The sequence below is a fragment of the Wolffia australiana genome, chromosome 17 (assembly GCF_029677425.1).
Source record: "Wolffia australiana isolate 7733 chromosome 17, ASM2967742v1".
Taxonomy (NCBI): Eukaryota; Viridiplantae; Streptophyta; class Magnoliopsida; order Alismatales; family Araceae; genus Wolffia; species Wolffia australiana.
Window position 1 is genome coordinate 9,061,783 of NC_135851.1, and position 18,428 is coordinate 9,080,210.

Here is an 18,428-nt window from a genome sequence, read left to right on the forward strand (position 1 = left end):
GGTCACCCCACAACCGGCAATGGCGCTGACCGTCGATGTGGAGAGGAGCCGACACGCAGTCACGCAGGCACGCAGGAACTTTTTCGCCGGCCGGGATTCAATGTGCGCACGCGAAGGCGTGACTAGAGGCCTTGACTTGGATGAACAAATCAAAACGATGTACAACGGAAGACTTTTGCGAATCGAACAGCATCAACAAAAATCATTGAAACGAAGTACCTTTGCACGAATCTCATTCGTGATTTCTTTGATCCCGGAGCGAGACGAGTCGAGTTGCTCAAGTGTGCAACATCTAGATGTATCCACGCGGTCCTCGACATGTCGGATCTCGTCCTTCTCGTTAACGAGCCCTGTTCTTTCTCTGTCGGCGTTCTTACGTTGTCCCGATCACATCAGGGAGGGAGAGGGGGTGTTAGGAGATGGGAGAAGAAGGGTAAAGGCCCCTGAACAATTCTGGCCTGGGTGAATTTCGTTCAGGGTCTTCCCCTATTTATACTAAGTGGGTATTTTTCATTAAAACCCCCAAAACTTAAGTATATCTTCTGACGTCCAAAAGACCATTTGCGTGTGACCCTCTAGGCCCATGTATCAGTCTAGTTAACGACTCCAGCGCCTAATAACCTTTATTGGTCTTCCAAATTAATTAACTATATCATCATATAGATTAATTAATGTTGGATCGATTTAACCCAATCGTTAGGTCGAGACTCTGACATGTGGGGTGCCAAGCTACACCTCGTGTCCTAAAAGATACAAAGGAGTGTGTATCGACTCACTGATGGAACATGTTCGTCACCGGTTACCGTGTACGTATAATCCCTTATCCACTTGATGCTCCTTGGACAACTTAGGGTATGGTCAATTGTCAAACCCTACTCGGTCATCCGAGTCAGTACTCATGCATTCGGAAATCATGGAAGAACTCTTCTCCGATATTTCAATACCTTCACCAAGGACTTCATCGCATCGTCCTCCTTGAGCTGTCACTTCTTATACCGAGGGGGAACAATACCATGTTGACCACTCAATCATCTTCGTAAACTTCTTGATGTACCCGAACTAAGACCGTTTAGAATCACATGATTAGAGACTCACTGGTCATAGCCAAAGTACAACCGTCCGTTCACAAGACGTCTTTGGTGTCTCAGGTCTAAGGACCACTTACACAACCGTGACGTGAATCAACCTAATGGACAGTTCGATATAATACCATTCAGGGATTCGTACGGATAAATTAATCAAACTCTTTCCACTAAAGTGCACCCACTATGTATACTTAGTGTCGCCACACTAATGGCTACGGGACCGGTCATACTCATCATATGAGTGAGGCAAGATAGTGTTATTCTATTTGGATACTTTGATGTCCTTCTCGCGTATCCTTCGAATAGGAATGTTTAGAACACATGCTTAAAGACTAATGATCTCCGTATTACGATCTCATCATAATTCACTAAGTCCGATCATGTATTCATGGACTTCATTATACGCATCACACGTGTACTATAATGAATATGTTCTATTAATGAATATGGAACGAGATGTAGAATGTGTGATTGGCTTGCTGGCAACATATATTTCCATCAGAGAAGTACTGGAACTTCTCCTAGAAGTGGCCAAAAGCGCAGGTGCTGACATATGAAGTGCCGAGGAGTCAGATGATGTGATAAGGTTGGACAAAGGAGGTCCCTTGGCGGGAGTAAGGCTGTCCACTCGTTGGGCCACATTAAAGACATCAGCCACGGAAGGAAGAGTAAGGAAGAGTCGCATTACTCAAGATAGAGCCACGTATCTGCGCACTGATAGCAGTAAGGATAGAATTAAGGAATATAGAGACATGTAACTCTTCCCGATAACGTCTTTGCTCTGTGAGATCCAGAGTATACGGCTGATAGACTTGGAGCCGAGAGTCACACCGACGAAGGGTAGCATACACCGTCTCGAGAGAACCCTATGATCCCTTAAGTTTAAAACATATTTTCAAAAATGTCACTAGTAGAGGCGATGTTACTCTTCAGACCATACACCCGGAAAAGCTCATCCCATATCTTCTTCGTCGGGGATATAAACTGTAAGGAGTCGGCGAGATCTGGAGAGAGCATCTTCAATAACCATGTCGTAGCCGTACGATCACGCGTGACCCAGTGTGCATACTACGGATCATCGGGCGACGGTGGATCCTCTATCAGAAGGGACTTGTGCTGATGTATTTGCAAAAATCGACAAAAACTTACCGACCATGTGATATAATCGGAGCCCCGTCCTGAGAAGATGGAACATGGTGCCTGCAACTATGAGATAAAGGGATGTACGGGTCTAGTGTCAACTGGTGCAGGCATATGAGGAGGCAATGGAGAGTCCGCAGAATAGTCCAAATGGAGATACCGCGTGTGAAGTTCATCGAAGATAATGATGAAAGATAAACTGCCAAAGAAAGGAGGTCATCAGAAGGTTGCCAGCGTGAGGAGAAAGTCGCGGAAGATCGCCGGTCAAGGAGAAATTGCCCCGAAAAGAGGATAGGTCACTGGAAATAGAGGAATACATTCCGGTGAGGACGACGGCAAGGAGTGCCGGAGTGGGGATCCCCAAGATACCGGATCGCACCGATAAGAGGGAGTGCGCGCCGACAAGAGAAAATACCGGAGATTGCTCACTGGTGGAAGAGATCTCGCCGGCAAGATGATCTAGCAGGTGGAAGTATCTCATCGGAGATCGCTCACCGATGAGGACGGTGGCAAGAGAGAGTGAAGACTGTCGGCGCCACAAAGAAAACCGCCGGCGCCGAAGAAGAGGATCACCTCCGGCGTGAAGGAAGATGATCCCACCAGCAAGATGATCTCGCCAGTGGAAGTATCTTGTCGGAGATTGTCTTGCCAATGAGGGAGTGAAGGCCGTTAGTGCCGGTAAGACCGTTGGCGCCAGTATGAAGGAACGAAGACCGCCAGCGTGATGCAGTTGACCGCCAGTGGAAGGAAGAATCAAGACCGCTCGTAGAAGAAGCTGGCTCGTTGGAGATTGCTAGGGAACGATCTCAGAGATCGTTCGTAGAAGAATAGGTCTCAATGATGTGACCACGTTCAGTGAAGGAAAATAAAACAAAATTAGTACATAGAGAGAGAGAGAGAAGAGCGAGAGAGAGAGAAGAGCCAAGCCCACCTACTTAGCCCACATATATCCTCTTCTAACACAAGATAATTTCCTTCCCAAACTGAACAGATTCTTGAATGAGACAATACCAATATTATTTTTAGGTGTACGCTAAGATTTTTCTATAAGAAAATTCCACGACTAACGATATCATTTTCTAATATTTATTGGTCAACCTGTCCTAAATATTTTTACCCGGCTCAGCCCAACATACTTTTATATTTTGAGCCAATGTATTCATTATCACGGAGAATTAATAATATTAATCAAATATTTTAGATGAGCATGAGTAAGACAATAAAATTACCTCTTGTAGGTTTTGGATTTTTGTGGCAATGGAGAACACTATTTGGCATGGCATATGCGATGTCCTGATCCCTATGATATCTGGTATGGGTATCTGCAATGTCCGGCCCCTACAATATCTGGTATGGGCATCTACGGTGTTCTGACTCCTACGATATATAGTACGGGCATCTTTCCATGTCCTGACCCATACAATATCCACCCCGATGTCTGGAATCAAATGGAAACCATATACCCGATAAGGAAAATCATCTCAATTTCATCCAAAATTTAGATTCTGGTTGCCTAACATTGGATACCAAAAGGATATCAAACAGACGAACACTATTTTTGTTGCTCAAGTTCAATTATCACTCACAAAAAGGGAAAATGGTTGGCTCGTTGAGAATTTATAAAATCAACCCAACACATAATATGAACCAGAGAAAACAGTCATACTACATCATGATATTTGGAAATGTTCTGAATATTAACATTTAGGTTACGTGTTTAAAGATTAATAATCACCATGTTGTGATCTTGTAATAGTTACCCATCATTACAAATACCTTAGACTTTATTGTAAATATCACACGTGCATAATAACAAGTACGATTTTTATGAATGAATGCTGAATGATAAAAAATAGTTCCATAAATTAACCCCTTGAAATTGGGTCATAGTTGCATATGTTCCACTAAGCTTGTTCTATCCCTTTTATATCTCCCATTTTTATATTCTCTGATTCAGTTCCACAGAGAATTATAGCAAACTATAAAATATCATAGAAGTATAAAAGTCCATACTGATATTTTTTCAGTTTCATGAAAAAATTCACATTTAACTATCTTAAATCACATGCAAGCATATAAACTATTTGTTTATGCATTTGTTATGGATAGATGAGACGATAGCATATAGTTTTCCAATAATCTGATGATAAATCACAAAAACCAAATAAAAGTCAAATGAAAACTCCAAACCAATATATTCTTCATTTAATACAAACTTTGGTTAGTCAATTTTCTCAAAATAACATGGAGTTATGTCATCTTCTTACTCACCCGTTAGTCATACGAAGGTACGAGATAAAACATACTGTATTGCCAATAATTCTAACATGCGCAAAAAATAAGATTCATTAGTCAAACCAATGCCATCCATCCCACACATTTGACATCATCTTGATGATAATTCAAAGGCCCAGGATTTAGTGCACAAAGTTATCATTTGTCATCCATAAAAGTAGGGACAATGGCTCTTTTGTCACTGTCATCGGTCACAAGACAACAATGACTATTTTCATCATCGTTCTCAAACCCTAGTTGGGAACTCGAGATTAAGGTCCATCCCATCCACATGTGTTGGACGGCGGACAATGATGAATCACCAAAGATTCCCTTTTGTAAAAGTTTTCTCAAATTTTAGAACTTCTATGATTTAGAACTACTATCGTTTTCCATCGCAATGTCATACCCTCTCTATTGGCCTATCGTGTTTTCCTTCCCCAATGTCATACCCTATCATTTTTTCCATTCCGGGATAAAAAAACCATCCCATCCACAGGCATTGGACCACGGAAGATGACGAATCTCCGAAATTCCTGATGGTGCGGCACCGCCTGAGACCATCGAGCCGTCACACAAGGAGCCAGCATCGTCATCGAGCCCGCCACCGACACGTGTCCAGCCTACACGACGAGCCACCGCAGCGACGCGCGACACTGAGTTCAGATATTCGGCATGACGACGCGCCACTCTCACATTCGGATCGTTTACTTATGCGTCCTTACTTTCTTTCCCGTTCTTCGTCTTTCACTTCGTCGATGTAGTGAGGGGAAGAGCCCATATGAGGACGCCTTCCCCTCCCACACACTTTATTGGGCCTGACAAGCCCTTTTCTTCTTTTATTTTTCCTTTTTACTTTGTGTTTGAGGGGGCCCATTATCATCCTTCCTATATAATGAGGGATGAGCGCCCCCCCAAGACCCACTCTTGAATTTTATAAGTTATGACATGTTGAGAAGTTGAAGAGTCACGTTCGTGAGAAGAGGAAGAAGAAAGAAAGAAGAAGAAGAAAGAAGAAGAAGAAGAGGAAGAAGAAGAAGAAGGAGGAGGAGGAAGGAAAAAGAAGAAGGAAAAGGGGGGGTCGCCGCCCGTCCCAGCCGCCACCCGCTGCCCGGCAGCCGCCGTCCGCGCCGCCAACTGTCGCTCCAGCCGCCGCCGTCCGCACCGCCGACCGCCGCTCCGACCGCCGCTGTCCAGCCCCTTTGCCCGTCTCCGTCCCCGACCATACCCGTCTCAGCCATCCGCCGCCCTCCTCGCCACGACGCGGCCCTCTTAGCCCGCATAGCTGCCCTGCCTCCGCCTCTACCCGCGTTTTCGGCCACCACGACCGCCCGGCCGCCCTCTACCCGATCGCAGCTGCCCTGCCTCCTCGATCCCTTCCCTCCGCTGGCCTCACTCCGTCCCCACTCCCCCGTCCCTTCTCTCGCCCACTCCATCCGATCCGCCTCCCCGCGGTACCTCTCCTCTGCCAGCCGCACTCCCGACCGCAGGTGCCGCATCCAGTGCCGTGTGGACATCCTCGCGCGCGGCAACGCGATTCGCAGACCGCGTGCGCTGCGCCCGTCACCAGCGCGGCCCCACCTTACACCCACGAGTCTGTGCTGGTGCCTGAGCGCCCCGGAGTGACCAACGCTGCGCACCCATTACCTCGAGCCGCGCGGCCAGTCCAACCCGCCGGGTGCACGAGCACGACCAGCCGACCGCACCGCTCTCGTGCCCCCGCCCCGGCTACGCCATTTTCGCCGACCAACCCCGACTGCGCCCGGACTATCTGCATCGACGTCGACGCTCACTTGGCACCCTGCACAGTTCGACCATCCGAGCCTCTCGCCAGCGTCCTCCCGCTCTGAACTCCAGCATTTCGACGGGTCTCCGGTTACGAATATCTGTCGCCAGAGCGACGACAGTACCCCTCACTCGCTCTCCTTTACGTCCTTTACTTTCTTCAGTGCACTTTTGGTTCGCCTCTTCCGCGCTCGGGTTAGATAGGTGAGAGCGAGACGGCGCATTTCTCGAGAGTCTTACCTGCCCGGTACGATTCGGGTTCTCCCGACGCGTGTGAGAAATTCAGCAGGAACTTCCCGTTCGGCGACATACTCGCCCTCGACCCTCTCGGGCGAGGTTCAGGAGGTTCGTCTGACCTCACTCAAAGCGATCCCGTCAATTCTATGGAATGGCATCCACCGCTCGTTGGCACACGCACGTACAACACGTAGGACCTCATAAATTCACGTCATCATTCATACCTGTCCACTAGCATCTGTCGGACGACGTTGATCGACATAGTCCGAAGAGATCTCGATACGATACCGAGCCCCTACCCTCGGTGACGACCGGACGACGTCTTGACGACGTCCGACATCAATTCCCTTTTGTAATTTTTTTCTCAAATTTCAGAACTTCTATGATTCAGAACTACTATCTTTCTCCATTCCCAATGTCATGCGCTCTTGAGATGCCATGGGCATGACGATACGAATATAGTGCAGGGACACAAACAGGACAATTTTTTCATCCCAGGACGAAAAAATCTTCCTGTCCGCGAGATTGGACGAAAACTGGGACGGAAATTCATCCCTGGACCAACGAACGGGGCGGTTTTCCTATCGTTGGATGAAAAAACCATCCCGTCCGGAGGTCTTGGACGATGGACGATAAGGGATGGACAAAAATCCACTGGATTCACTTCCGACAGTTGAGATATTGCCATGTGGCATTGTGAGAGGAGAGAGAGAGACGGAGAGGGAAAAAGGGAGCAGGTGGGAGGAGAGAGAAAGAAGGAGAGGGAGCAGGTTGAGAGGAGAGAGTCCGAGAGGGAGAGAGTGAGAGTACGGGAGAGAAGGCGAGAGAGAGAGAGGGAGAGGGAGGGAGAGAGGGAGAGAATAAGAGAGGAGAGACAATAAGGGTGAGAAGGGGAGAGAGGGAGAGCATGACAGAGAGAGAATGAAGGTGGGAGAATGGGAGAGAGGATGAGAGTGGGGGAGGAAGAGAAGGAGAACGTGAGAGAGGGTGAGAGACAGAGAGGGAGAGAATGAAAGGGAGAGAGGAGAGTGAGAGAATGAGAGGGAGAGAGGAAAGTGAGAGCAGGGAGAGGCGGTGAGAGTTAAAGAATGAAAGGGAGAGAGAGTGAGAACAGGGAGAGAGGGAGAGAACGAGAGGGAGAGAGGAGAATGAGAGCGGGAGAGAGGGTGAGAGAGAGACAGGAGAGTGAGAACAGGGAGAGAGGATGAGAGAGAGAGGGAAAAAATGAGAGAGATATTATATTTTCAGATTGTCCCGGATGTGGATGATGGACGAGACGGGACAAATTTTGTCCTGTTCGACGTCCTGATTCAGTGTAGGGACGAAGGACGGGATGAATTTTCGTCCGATGGTTAGAAAACTGGCCCGTCTAGTCCTCCCGGGATGAATTTTCGTCCTGTCCAGACCTCGTGCGATGAATTTTTATACCGTCCCTCGTCCCGGATGAAAAAAAACCCATTTTATATTTTTTATAATATTAATATAGATTTTCTTAAGTTTTTAGGGAATTACAGAGGAGAGAGAATGCAAAGGACTATATGTACAATTATTTCTAAGCAGCGTCTGTCTACATGCACATAAAAAAACAGGGACTTTGATGGAAATTGTCATTGCAACTCAACTGTCCAGATTCGTCTGTCCAACATTCGAGACCTCTAGACGGATGGTTTTTGTCCCATGGGACGAAAACCTTCCAGTCCGGTGATCCTTGGAATGAATTTTCATTCAAAAATTCGTCCATATCTTTGGACTAGATGATTTTTTCATATCGAGACGACAAAAACGTCCCGTCCGTGTCCTTGCACTACAGAAGAGATTGAAGGAGGGAGGGCAGGAAGTGAGAGGAAGCCAGCGAGACGCACAGGAGGGGGTGGAAGAGGGGGAGGGACAGAAAGCCAGAGTAGTGCCCTAATTAAAAAAAGTTAATTTTTTTTCCGTCCGGGACAAGGGACAGGACGACTCTTTCTCAGGACGGGACAAATCTGGCAGAATCGGGACGCGGACGAGCTATTATCGTCCGCTAACGAATTCCTGGATGGGCCGGTTAGGACGATTCTGAAATACACAGACGCCGAACGGGATGATATATTCATCACATCCCGTCCATCATCGACGTCCCGGACAATCCGAAACTATAGCAAGGAAAACCATCCGGAACCGTCCATCCTCATACAATCTTGACCCTTACTAGTGATTTGTAGACATGGTCGTTCTGTTCCGTTGGTGAGAATTGGTGCGAATCGCGCGTTCTGTTCGGATTTCTGAACAGAACAATTTTAAAAACGAACAGAACATCGCACAAACGGCTGTGCGGTTCTCTTTGTGAGAATTGTGCAAATATTTTTGAAGGTTTTTTAGAAAACAAAATGCGCTCTCCCTCCGTTTTTCTCGTTCTCACTTCTCACTTCTCAGTTGTCGTTCTCCCGCCCTCGCTCTCGTTCTCACTTCTCAGAGTCGAAGACTCCCATTCTCCTTCTCGTCCTCAGCTTCTCATTCTCGTTCTATCGCTCTGTCCATCTCTCTCGAGTCTCGACGACGGCCAGGACAGAGCTCTTTCTTTCTGTCTCCCATCTCTTCTCTCCTCTTTATTCTCTGCTCTCACTCCATCATCGGACTTCCTCCCGGCCGATTTGGCATTTTATTCGGAAAGGGGTCAAAGTGGAGGCAGAAATCGAAGTCCGCATTTGGTACATTTTTTAATGTTAAATGTTTGTTCTCCTTTGTTTGTCCCTCCGGATAGTCGTTACTTTATATTTGGTATTTTGTTTCCAAGTAAGTGCTATGTTATTTTGAAACAAGTGTTGATTTACTTGTTGTTTTACTTGTTATTTTGAAACAGGCGTTATTTTGCTTTATGTGTGTTGTTACTTGTTGAAAGTCTTGATTGCTTGCATTCGTTCACTTTGAATCTGCTGATATCTTTGCCTGTTGTTCAAAATTTTACGCCTGTTTTTACTCATTGAACGTCTTGATTGCTCTCTTAATCATTCAACGCTTAATTGTTCGTACGTTCAATTCTAAAAGTATGAACATACTCAACGCTTTCATTCGCTTTGAATCTTCTAATATCTTTACGTATCGCGCAAAAAGTTTTATCTTTTCTTCAGCCCTGTATATTATCTTCATTTGGAAAGGCTTGTAATTTTCTTCTTTATTTTGGGATTTTTAGGTGACCGTCGCGTTTAACAAGGATCCTAGTCCTGTGAAGGTTAACCTTGGAGTTGGTGCTTACCGTACGGAGGTGAGATGTTCTTGATTATGTGATGCTGTATTCCGGAATTTTTTTGAAGGAATTCTTTGTGTGTTATGTTTGACATTTGAGGAATGCATGAACCAAAGTATTTGAATTATTGTAGGAGGGTAAACCTCTTGTTTTGAATGTTGTGAGAAGAGCTGAGCAGCTTTTGATTAACGACCATTAAGTTCTCCTTCGATCAAGCACCTGTAGACTTTCAGAAGTTATTTTAACTAGATAGTCGAATAATTATATTTATTTCAGGAAATATACACTCTTATTCTTGATTAGCTCCAGTTTAGCGGTATGATATTGAACCATCAGAACCTTGTTTCTTTAGGACACGAGTAAAGGAATATCTCCCCATCACTGGTCTCACGGAGTTCAACAAATTGAGTGCGAAGCTAATTTTTGGTTCTGACAGGTGAAATGATCATCCTGTTTAATTTCACTTTTTTCATTGCGTATCCATATAACAACTCGCCTCCAAGTAAGGGTTTGAATTTTCAGTGGCTTTATTCCTCTCTCTCTCACTCTCGCTGTCTCTCTTTCTCTTTTTCGTATTATTCGTCATCTTCTTCTTTTTCTTCGTATTATTTCTGTTCTTTATTGTTGTTTGTTTTCTTCTAATTTTCAATTTCTTCTATTGGTGTTGTTGTCGTTCGTCCGCATCTTCTTCTTCTTCTTTCCATCTATTGTTCTTCTTGGTCTACTCTTCGTCTTATCGATTTTCTGCCTTCTTCTATTGTTATTTTTATTCTTCTTCTTTTTCTTCTATTGTTTTTGTTCTTCTTCTATCTTTCATCCTCTTCTATTGTTGTCGTTCTTCCTCGTCTTCTTGTTCTGTTGTTCTTCGTCTTATATCATCATTTTTTATCTATGGTACCTTATCTTTTTGTTCAAAATTTATGGGCTTTCGGCAATGTGTAAGTCAGTATTCATTATTCCTAGAGCGATCCCACAACGACCTCTGGTTTGCCTGGCTCAGCTTTCTACTTATTTCTTTTACTTTCCATCATTTTGTGGCTTTCTAATCGCCTCCCTATTTCTACTTATTTTTCTGATTCTCTCATTCTCTCTGCGTGTCTCCTTCTCTATCTCTAATTCACTCTCTCCCTCTAATTCTCTGATACCCTTTTTCTGATGGCCTACCTGATACTGTCAATCTCTGGAGCTCTATTTTTCTGTCTCTACGTCCCCAGTAATCTTAATTCAATCTTATTTCAGCAGGAAGTCATCACTGGTATTCTGCGCATTTCTCTGCCTTTAGGTACAAAGCTATAAGCGTGGCTCTTCGTACTCTCCATAACGTTCAGAGAATTCCTGAGTTTCTCTTCGAGGCATCTAAAAAGGTGTGTACTTGTATGATGAATGGGACACGATCGGTAGAATTTTCAATTTTCAGTTAATTGGCATATATTTCATGTTTTTTTCTCTATTATGTACCCGTATGCTGTACGAATCTACATTTTTGCTTTGTAGTAGTCATAATTTTCTCACTCTCCTATTTATGAATCTGCTTGAATATATGTGATTTATTAGTGCACATAAAAAAGTCCAAATTTAGTTTGGTATTGGATTAATTTTTTCAATAATATACATTTCCATTTGTAATCTAGGATGACTAGGGAACCCCTAGCATATGCTTCTGGTTCACACGAAAACTCTTCTTCATCCGAAGGGAATGTTGGCCAGGGCGGGAAGAAGAGTAAGAGAAAGAATGAATGCGCTGCACGCGTGCACTTCACAGAGGTCGCGCCAAAGGTGTTCACATGCAATCTTTGTGCAACCTGAAATCGGGGCCGTGCAGTGACTGTAGAGCAAAACAAATATAGCTGCAGTACGGTCCTATGGCGTCATTTGAAAAATGTGCACCGTAAAGAATATAACGAGCTAAAGGCTCAAGAATGCAACTCATCTAATCAACCATCAGTGGCCAACATCTTCGATCGTCAAGGTACTAAAAAATTGTACTTCAGTGGTCGCTCGCTTAAGACGACAAAAGAAGAGCTTGTACGCTTCATCTGTCAGTCCGCCTCACCGTGGAACATAGTATGTAAGAAATATTTCATCCGACTGCTTCGATTCATCACACAAGAGGAGATTTCCATTCTATCGACCAGAGCTGTGAAAGAAAAAGCTTTCAAGCTTTATGTAGAGTTGAAGAGCGGCATTCGTGACCGACTGTAGAGTGTTGATAGAGTATCCATCACTTTGGACTGTGGGACTTCTGCGAATCGAATATCATTTATTGGACTCACCGTTCACTGGATCGACACAGATTGGAAATTGTGTGAATGTGTCCTCGCTATACGCCAGTTGGAGGGATCCCACACTGGGGAGTGCTTGAGCGAGATTGTCTTGGAGGTTTTGGCAGAATTTAAGCTGAGTGAGAAGCTCTGCGCTATTACGACGGACAATGCTTCGAATAACACAACAATGATGGGGATATTGGAACGAGAGTTGTGGCCAGTGAATGCCCGTTTCACCGCAAAGAGGCATGTCCTGTGTATTGCACACGTGATCAATTTAGTTATGCAGGCTGGATTGAAGGCACTCAATGTCATCGATGATGGCCCCGAGTCAAGTTTCATTGACGAAGTAGATCTCACAAGCCTTGAAGATGTGGTGGATATAGAGGAACATGAGCCTCCTGTTATTTCCTTGGGGGATGTTGTTCGACGCCTAAGGGAGGTGATGATTGCTATACGAGGATCGAAGAGGCAAGAGGCGAAGTACTTTACGTATTGCAGACAACTAAATTTGTCTAACGCGAGGAGGATCTCGATAGATTGTCCTACAAGGTGGTGTTCCACTTATAAAATGCTATGGGGGTGCATTGAAAAGAAAACTGTGATCGATATGATGATGTCCACCGCTCTTCGAAAACAAGCCTTACTTGACGCAGAATGGGATCTAGTGCAAAAATTTGTCGATTTACTCAAACCACTCCAGCTTGGTACTTCTATTGCTATCCTAAGCAAGGCACCAACATCAAATGAGGCTATAGTCATTATTAAGGGATTGATGAGACATCTCGAGCGAATCAGGTAGGGCGTATCGAACTCCATGCTTACAGTTGGTCATGCTATCTCCGCTAGGCAAAGGAACACCTTATCTAGTGTGTGCTCTGCTATGCGGGCTAAGCTAGATAAGTATGTATCTGTACTATCACATAATGAAGCTTTCACTATCGCCTCCCTACTTGATCCATCTATGAAGCTTCGCTTGGTTGATCCACAAGCTAAGAATGTGGTTCTATCCACCGTCCGCAGTATCATGGAGACACATTCAGTATCTAGGAACCCCGACAGCCGACGCACCGAACCAAGTGCTCTAACAACGACGAGTGATTTCATACAAATGGAACTTGAAGAAATACTCGATATGTCTGAGCTACCGCAAAGAGTTGACCAGATCGCAGAGCTCGACGTAAACGCAACGGCCCCCCCAGCATTTGGTACGGCGGTATTGCATTGGTGGAAGACGAAAAGTATCATACAATTCGCATTCTTTATATTAAACATCTCATGATGCACTTATTGAATTTCTAAATAATTTTACCCCCAAAACAGGTCAGCTTTCTTACCCCGCGTTAGCACTGGTGGCGAAAGAATTCCTAGCAGTTCAAGCAACGAGTGTCGCGTGTGAGCGCCTATTCTCAGAGGGCCGTCGAGTAATCAACTACAGGCGATCGAGGTTAACAGCGGAGAGCGTTGAAGTCTTAATGATGTTGAAGAGTTGGTACAACAACGACGACATGCGAACAGATGAGGACGAAGACGGTGACGAAGATAATGGGCCATTTAACATTCGTCTGAATGCACCGACAAATTAGACTTTGTCCTAGCTCATTGAGTGTTGTAGATAAAGTGAGGACAAATTATTTTATTGTCCAATATGCAGATTAGTGGTCCACCATTAGCGAGGGGTTTTGCACTGGCGAGGTACGAACTTGTCCACTCTCTCCCTCTCCTTTTATCTTCCACTCACCCTCTCCCACCCCTCTCCATATCCCTCCCTCCTTGATTTATCTATATATCGCTCTCAGTTCTCCCCCTCTAATTGTGACTTCGTCTCTCTCACTCACCCTCTCCCACTTCTTCACTCTTCCACTCACACCCTCCCTCTCCCTTTCAATCTCCTTCTCTCTTACTCTCCGTCTCTCTATCTCACTGTCACTCTCCCTCTCGCCGTCTCCCTCACTCTCTACTTATCCATTTTTTTTGTCTTCACACTCTTCCTTACGCTTCCACTCTCCCTCTCCTTCTCTCGTCCACCCACTCTCCCCTCTCCATATCCCTCCCTCCTTAAATTATCTATCTATCGGTCTCAGTTCTCCCCCTCTAATTTTGACTTCGTCTCTCTCACTCACCCTCTCCCACTTCTTCACTCTTCCACTCACAGCCTCCCTCTCCCTTTCAATCTCCTTCTCTCTTACTCTCCATCTCTCTATCTCACTGTCACTCTCCCTCTACTTTTCCTTTTTTTTTGTCATCACACTCTTCCTTACGCTTCCACTCTCCCTCTCCTTCTCATTCACTCAATCTCCCCTCTCCATATCGTCTCCCTCCTTAAATTATCTATCCACCGCTCTCAGTTCTCTCCCTCTAATTGTGACTTCCTCTCTCTCACTCACCCTCTCCCACTTCTTCACTCTTCGACTCACGCTCTCCCTCTCTCCTAAAAATGCATATGTTCTATCATTCGCATCTCTCTGTATATGTGTTCTTCTATTTTTTACTATATATCTACAGAGGAGTCGAAGACACTGACGTTTGGGGAAGCAGGGATAATAGCTTAGAGAGGAGACGAGGTGTGCGCAAAGATGGAAAAACTTGTGGAGGAATGGGATGCAGCCAGAGAGGTGGGCGCAAAGATGGAAGAGCTTGACCAAGCTGCTACAGTACCTGAGGATGAATTCGGTGGGGAGCTGGAACAGTTTATCTAGATTGCTTTCCATTTCTCTTTTTGCGTTGAACCCCTAATGTCTTTTGTTGAAAGTGGATCCTTGTCCTTTTCCCTGATTAGACATTTTGCGGGAAGAATTGTATTCTCTATCCTTGCAGTTGCCTCAAATTTTCCCATTCGTCGAACTCCAACTTGTAAAACTTAATTTGAAAAAAGCTGCCCCTTTTATATATCATAGATTATTATGCTCGTTTCTTTATCATTTTAGACATTTAAACTCTCAATTTATATCTTTAATTGATTTATCTCTTATTTTAAAGGTATAATACATTTCCTACTAAAATCTCTATTCATCTTATACTAACATTAATTAAAATTTCTCTTCGCTCATTTTATCTTTTCAAATTTGCCAACATCCTAGTCAACTATTTCATCAAGATAACAAACACAACCTAATAAGCTCTCCATTTAAATATATAATATTTTTTATTATTTTTAATATATAATTTTCTAAGGACAGAGCAAAATTTTCCCAAAATTGTGTCATTTTACACAATTTAAGACCAATAAATGCAATCTTTAACTTCATGTGCGAATTTGTTCGGTTTGTGCGAATTTGTTCGGTTTGTGCGAATTTGTTCGCTTTGTGCGAATTTGTTCGCTTTGTGCAGATTTTTTCGTCTTTGTGCGAATTTGTTCAGTTGTGCGAATTTGTTCTGTTGGTGCGAATTTGTTCGGTTTGTGCGAATTTGTGCAATTTGTGCGAATTTGTGAGAATTGTGCGAAATGCTCAAATATTGTTTGAATTTTCTCACATAAAGAGAACAGGACAACAAACAGACCATTGTGCGGTTCGTTTGTGCGAATTTTTTGTTCGTTTTAAACGAACAGAACAGAACAACTATGTCTAGTGATTTGACTCGTTGACCAGATTTCCCGCCAAAACTCATCAACCCATTTTCAAAATTTAAAACCAAAAAGCTGACGTCTTTTCTCTCACATCACGTTCCACTTTTCCCTCTCTCTCTCTCTTCTTTCTCTCTCTACTGGAGCCTGGTATATATACTCCAAGCTTGGAGTTCTTCCCAGATCTCTCTAGAAGATGACGGAATCTCCCTCGGTGCCGCCATTGGAGCCCCCGAAGAAGAGCTTGGTGAGCTCGTTAATGGAGGCCGCCGCGGCCAGCGTTCTCCAGTCCTCTTCCTCGTTCAGAGAAGACACCTACTTCGTCAAGCGGCTCAAGCTCTCCGAGAAGAAGGCGTTGCAGGAGTTCAAAGATCTCCTCACAAACGATGAGAGTTCTTCGTCTCCGATGTCTCTCTGGGGCGTGCCCTTGCTCGGCGGCGACGAGAAAGCCGACGTGATCCTCCTCAAATTCCTCCGAGCTAGGGATTTTCACGTGTCGCAGGCCCATTCGATGCTGCTCAAATCGATCCAATGGCGGAAGGAGTTCGGGGTGGAAGGGATCGCGGACGAAGATCTAGGGTTTGCGGATCTGGAAGGCGTGGTGGCGTTCATGCACGGGATCGATCGGCTAGGGCATCCGGTTTGTTACAACGCGTACGGTGTGTTCAAGGATCGGGAGGTGTTCGATCGAGTGTTCGGCGATGACGAGAAGTTGAAGAGATTTCTGCGGTGGCGAGTCCAGGTGATGGAGAGAGGCGTTGGGATGTTGCAGTTCAAGCCGGGGGGTGTGAATTCGATCATTCAGGTTACTGATCTCAAGGATATGCCCAAGAGAGAACTCAGAATGGCTTCTAGCCAGATCCTCGCCCTCTTCCAGGACAACTATCCGGAGATGGTCGCCCGCAAGGTCTTCTCCTTCGCTCTTCCTACCCATTTCTTTTCTTCATCGATTTCTAGGGTTTGTCGCTTCCGTGACGGAGTTACGATGACGGGATCGGACTACGCTTCTCGATTCGTCATCGTTATCTTAGTCTCGTCATTGGCCATGTCTAGACTGGCGTAGACGACTTATTCGTCTTCCTTCCACAGAAGGATGACGATACCGATGACGGCTCTTCATCCCAACCTGTTACTTTGTAGTGGAATTATGCATTGTTTGCCGAGTCTTCATCTGCATCCCGGCTAAAACAAAATTTGTTCTTTCATGATATTCTGTTTCTTGGGTTGATCACCGGTTTTGGATGATATTCCCTCCTTTTCTTCAAAAAAAATGATATTCTGTTTCTAATTATTATTTTCATTTTATTCGTTATATTTAATCAGCTTTTTCTCCACGCAGGTGTTCGTCAATGTGCCATGGTATTTCAGCATGCTGTACTCGATGTTCAGCCCTTTTCTAACTCAGAGAACGAAGAGCAAGTTTGTTATAGCCAAGGAGGCGAATGTTGCAGAGGTTTTATACAAGTGAGCAAATCAATCCATCGATCCATTTTCTTCTTTTTTTTTTGATAATCTCTCTTTTATTTATGATTAATCTGGTTCTTCAGATTCATCAGACCAGAGTACGTGCCAGTTCAGTACGGAGGGCTCAGCCGGCCGGGAGACTTGGAGAAGGGGCAACCGCGAGCTGCGTCCGAGTTCTCAGTTAAAGGCGGCGAGCGAGTCAACCTCGAGATCGACGGCATTGAGGTTGATTTAACAATTTCTTCCTGTTCTTGATTCGAATTTTTTTTCTGATTTTGTGTTGATCTAGTTTTCGACAAGCTCCGCTGCAATATCATCTGAGCTTGCTTTTTCTTTCATTAAAAATTGCCTAGCAGTTCTTGCTTTAAACAACCTCCCTAAAACGAAATTCTGAGCTTAATTTTGCTGTCATCGAAATAATTCCGAGCCGTTGTTTTAAATCTCTTCTCTTTAAATAAAAGTCTGAGCTTAATTTCGCTTCGATAATTCCGAGTAGTTCTTGATTGAAATCTCTTATCTGAACCAGAATTTTGAGAGATCTTCTATTCGAATCGAAATTCCAAGTCTGATTTCGGTTTCATCATAATTCTGACTCTATTTTCCAAGACCTGCTTCCAAAATTCAGAATTCTACCCCTGCTTCCAAAATTTTCCTCTCTGGGTCAAAATTCTAAGTTTGACTTTTTCCTCTCTGGGTCAGCTCGGCGCAACGATAACGTGGGACATCGTCGTGGGAGGATGGGAGGTGGAATACGGCGCCGAGTACGTCCCCGCCGCCGAGAACAGCTACACTGTGGTAATCGAGAAGACGAGGCGAATGGCCGCCGGCGACGCGCCGATCCACAACTCGTACGTCTCCAGGGAAGCCGGCAAGATGGTGATCTCCGTCGACAACACCGTCTCCCGGCGAAAGAAGGTCGCCGCCTATCGGTACTTCGTACGCAAGCTGTCCACTTGATCCTTCTTCTTCTTCTTCTTCTTTTTGGAGATGCTTTTCTATTACTTGATCAACTGTTCGTCCTAGTCTAACTTCTTGATCTGGCCGGTCAACGACGGTCAGCACGGTCAACGCTTCCGATAATTGACTTTTTTCCTGAATACGCCTATCTTGAAAGAGACTGATCGGACGGCTGAGATTAAAAACCGTCCTTGTCGATCGCAATCATCGGACATGTAGGAATCGACGGCCGTGATTAAGGATTCCCATCCGACGGCCCAGATCGACTGAAGAGTCAGTCAATCGTGAGGATTCGATCGGATTTTGATGAGAATGTCTTCTTTACTGGTGGGGCCATTGTCGGCATTCGTACGTCATGTGGGTCCCACTTTAGTAGTTATCCGAATTTCAACCGTCCGTTGAGTGGGCCTCTACGGTGGGCTCTCGAAATCACC

At 44.9% G+C, this 18,428-nt stretch overlaps 1 protein-coding gene across 1 annotated transcript; it reads left to right on the plus strand.

The window, feature by feature from the left end:
• The first annotated feature begins 15,737 nt into the window (after nucleotides 1-15,737).
• LOC144714484 (SEC14 cytosolic factor family protein / phosphoglyceride transfer family protein) lies at nucleotides 15,738-18,134 on the plus strand. The gene is made up of 4 exons (XM_078589234.1): nucleotides 15,738-16,480; nucleotides 16,913-17,037; nucleotides 17,121-17,262; nucleotides 17,737-18,134. Exons 1-4 carry the CDS (start codon nucleotides 15,770-15,772, stop codon nucleotides 17,992-17,994), a joined length of 1,236 nt encoding a protein of 411 aa, XP_078445360.1. The 5' UTR covers nucleotides 15,738-15,769; the 3' UTR covers nucleotides 17,995-18,134.
• The last annotated feature ends 294 nt before the right edge of the window (nucleotides 18,135-18,428 follow it).

Bases quoted from the DNA above. Each gene is read 5' to 3' on its own strand.
- LOC144714484 (XM_078589234.1), top strand. From the start codon at position 15,770: ATGACGGAATCTCCCTCGGTGCCGCCATTGGAGCCCCCGAAGAAGAGC. The intron at 17,038-17,120 runs GTGAGCAAATCA...CTGGTTCTTCAG, and splicing joins GTTGCAGAGGTTTTATACAA to ATTCATCAGACCAGAGTACG. The intron at 17,263-17,736 runs GTTGATTTAACA...TCTCTGGGTCAG, and splicing joins TCGAGATCGACGGCATTGAG to CTCGGCGCAACGATAACGTG.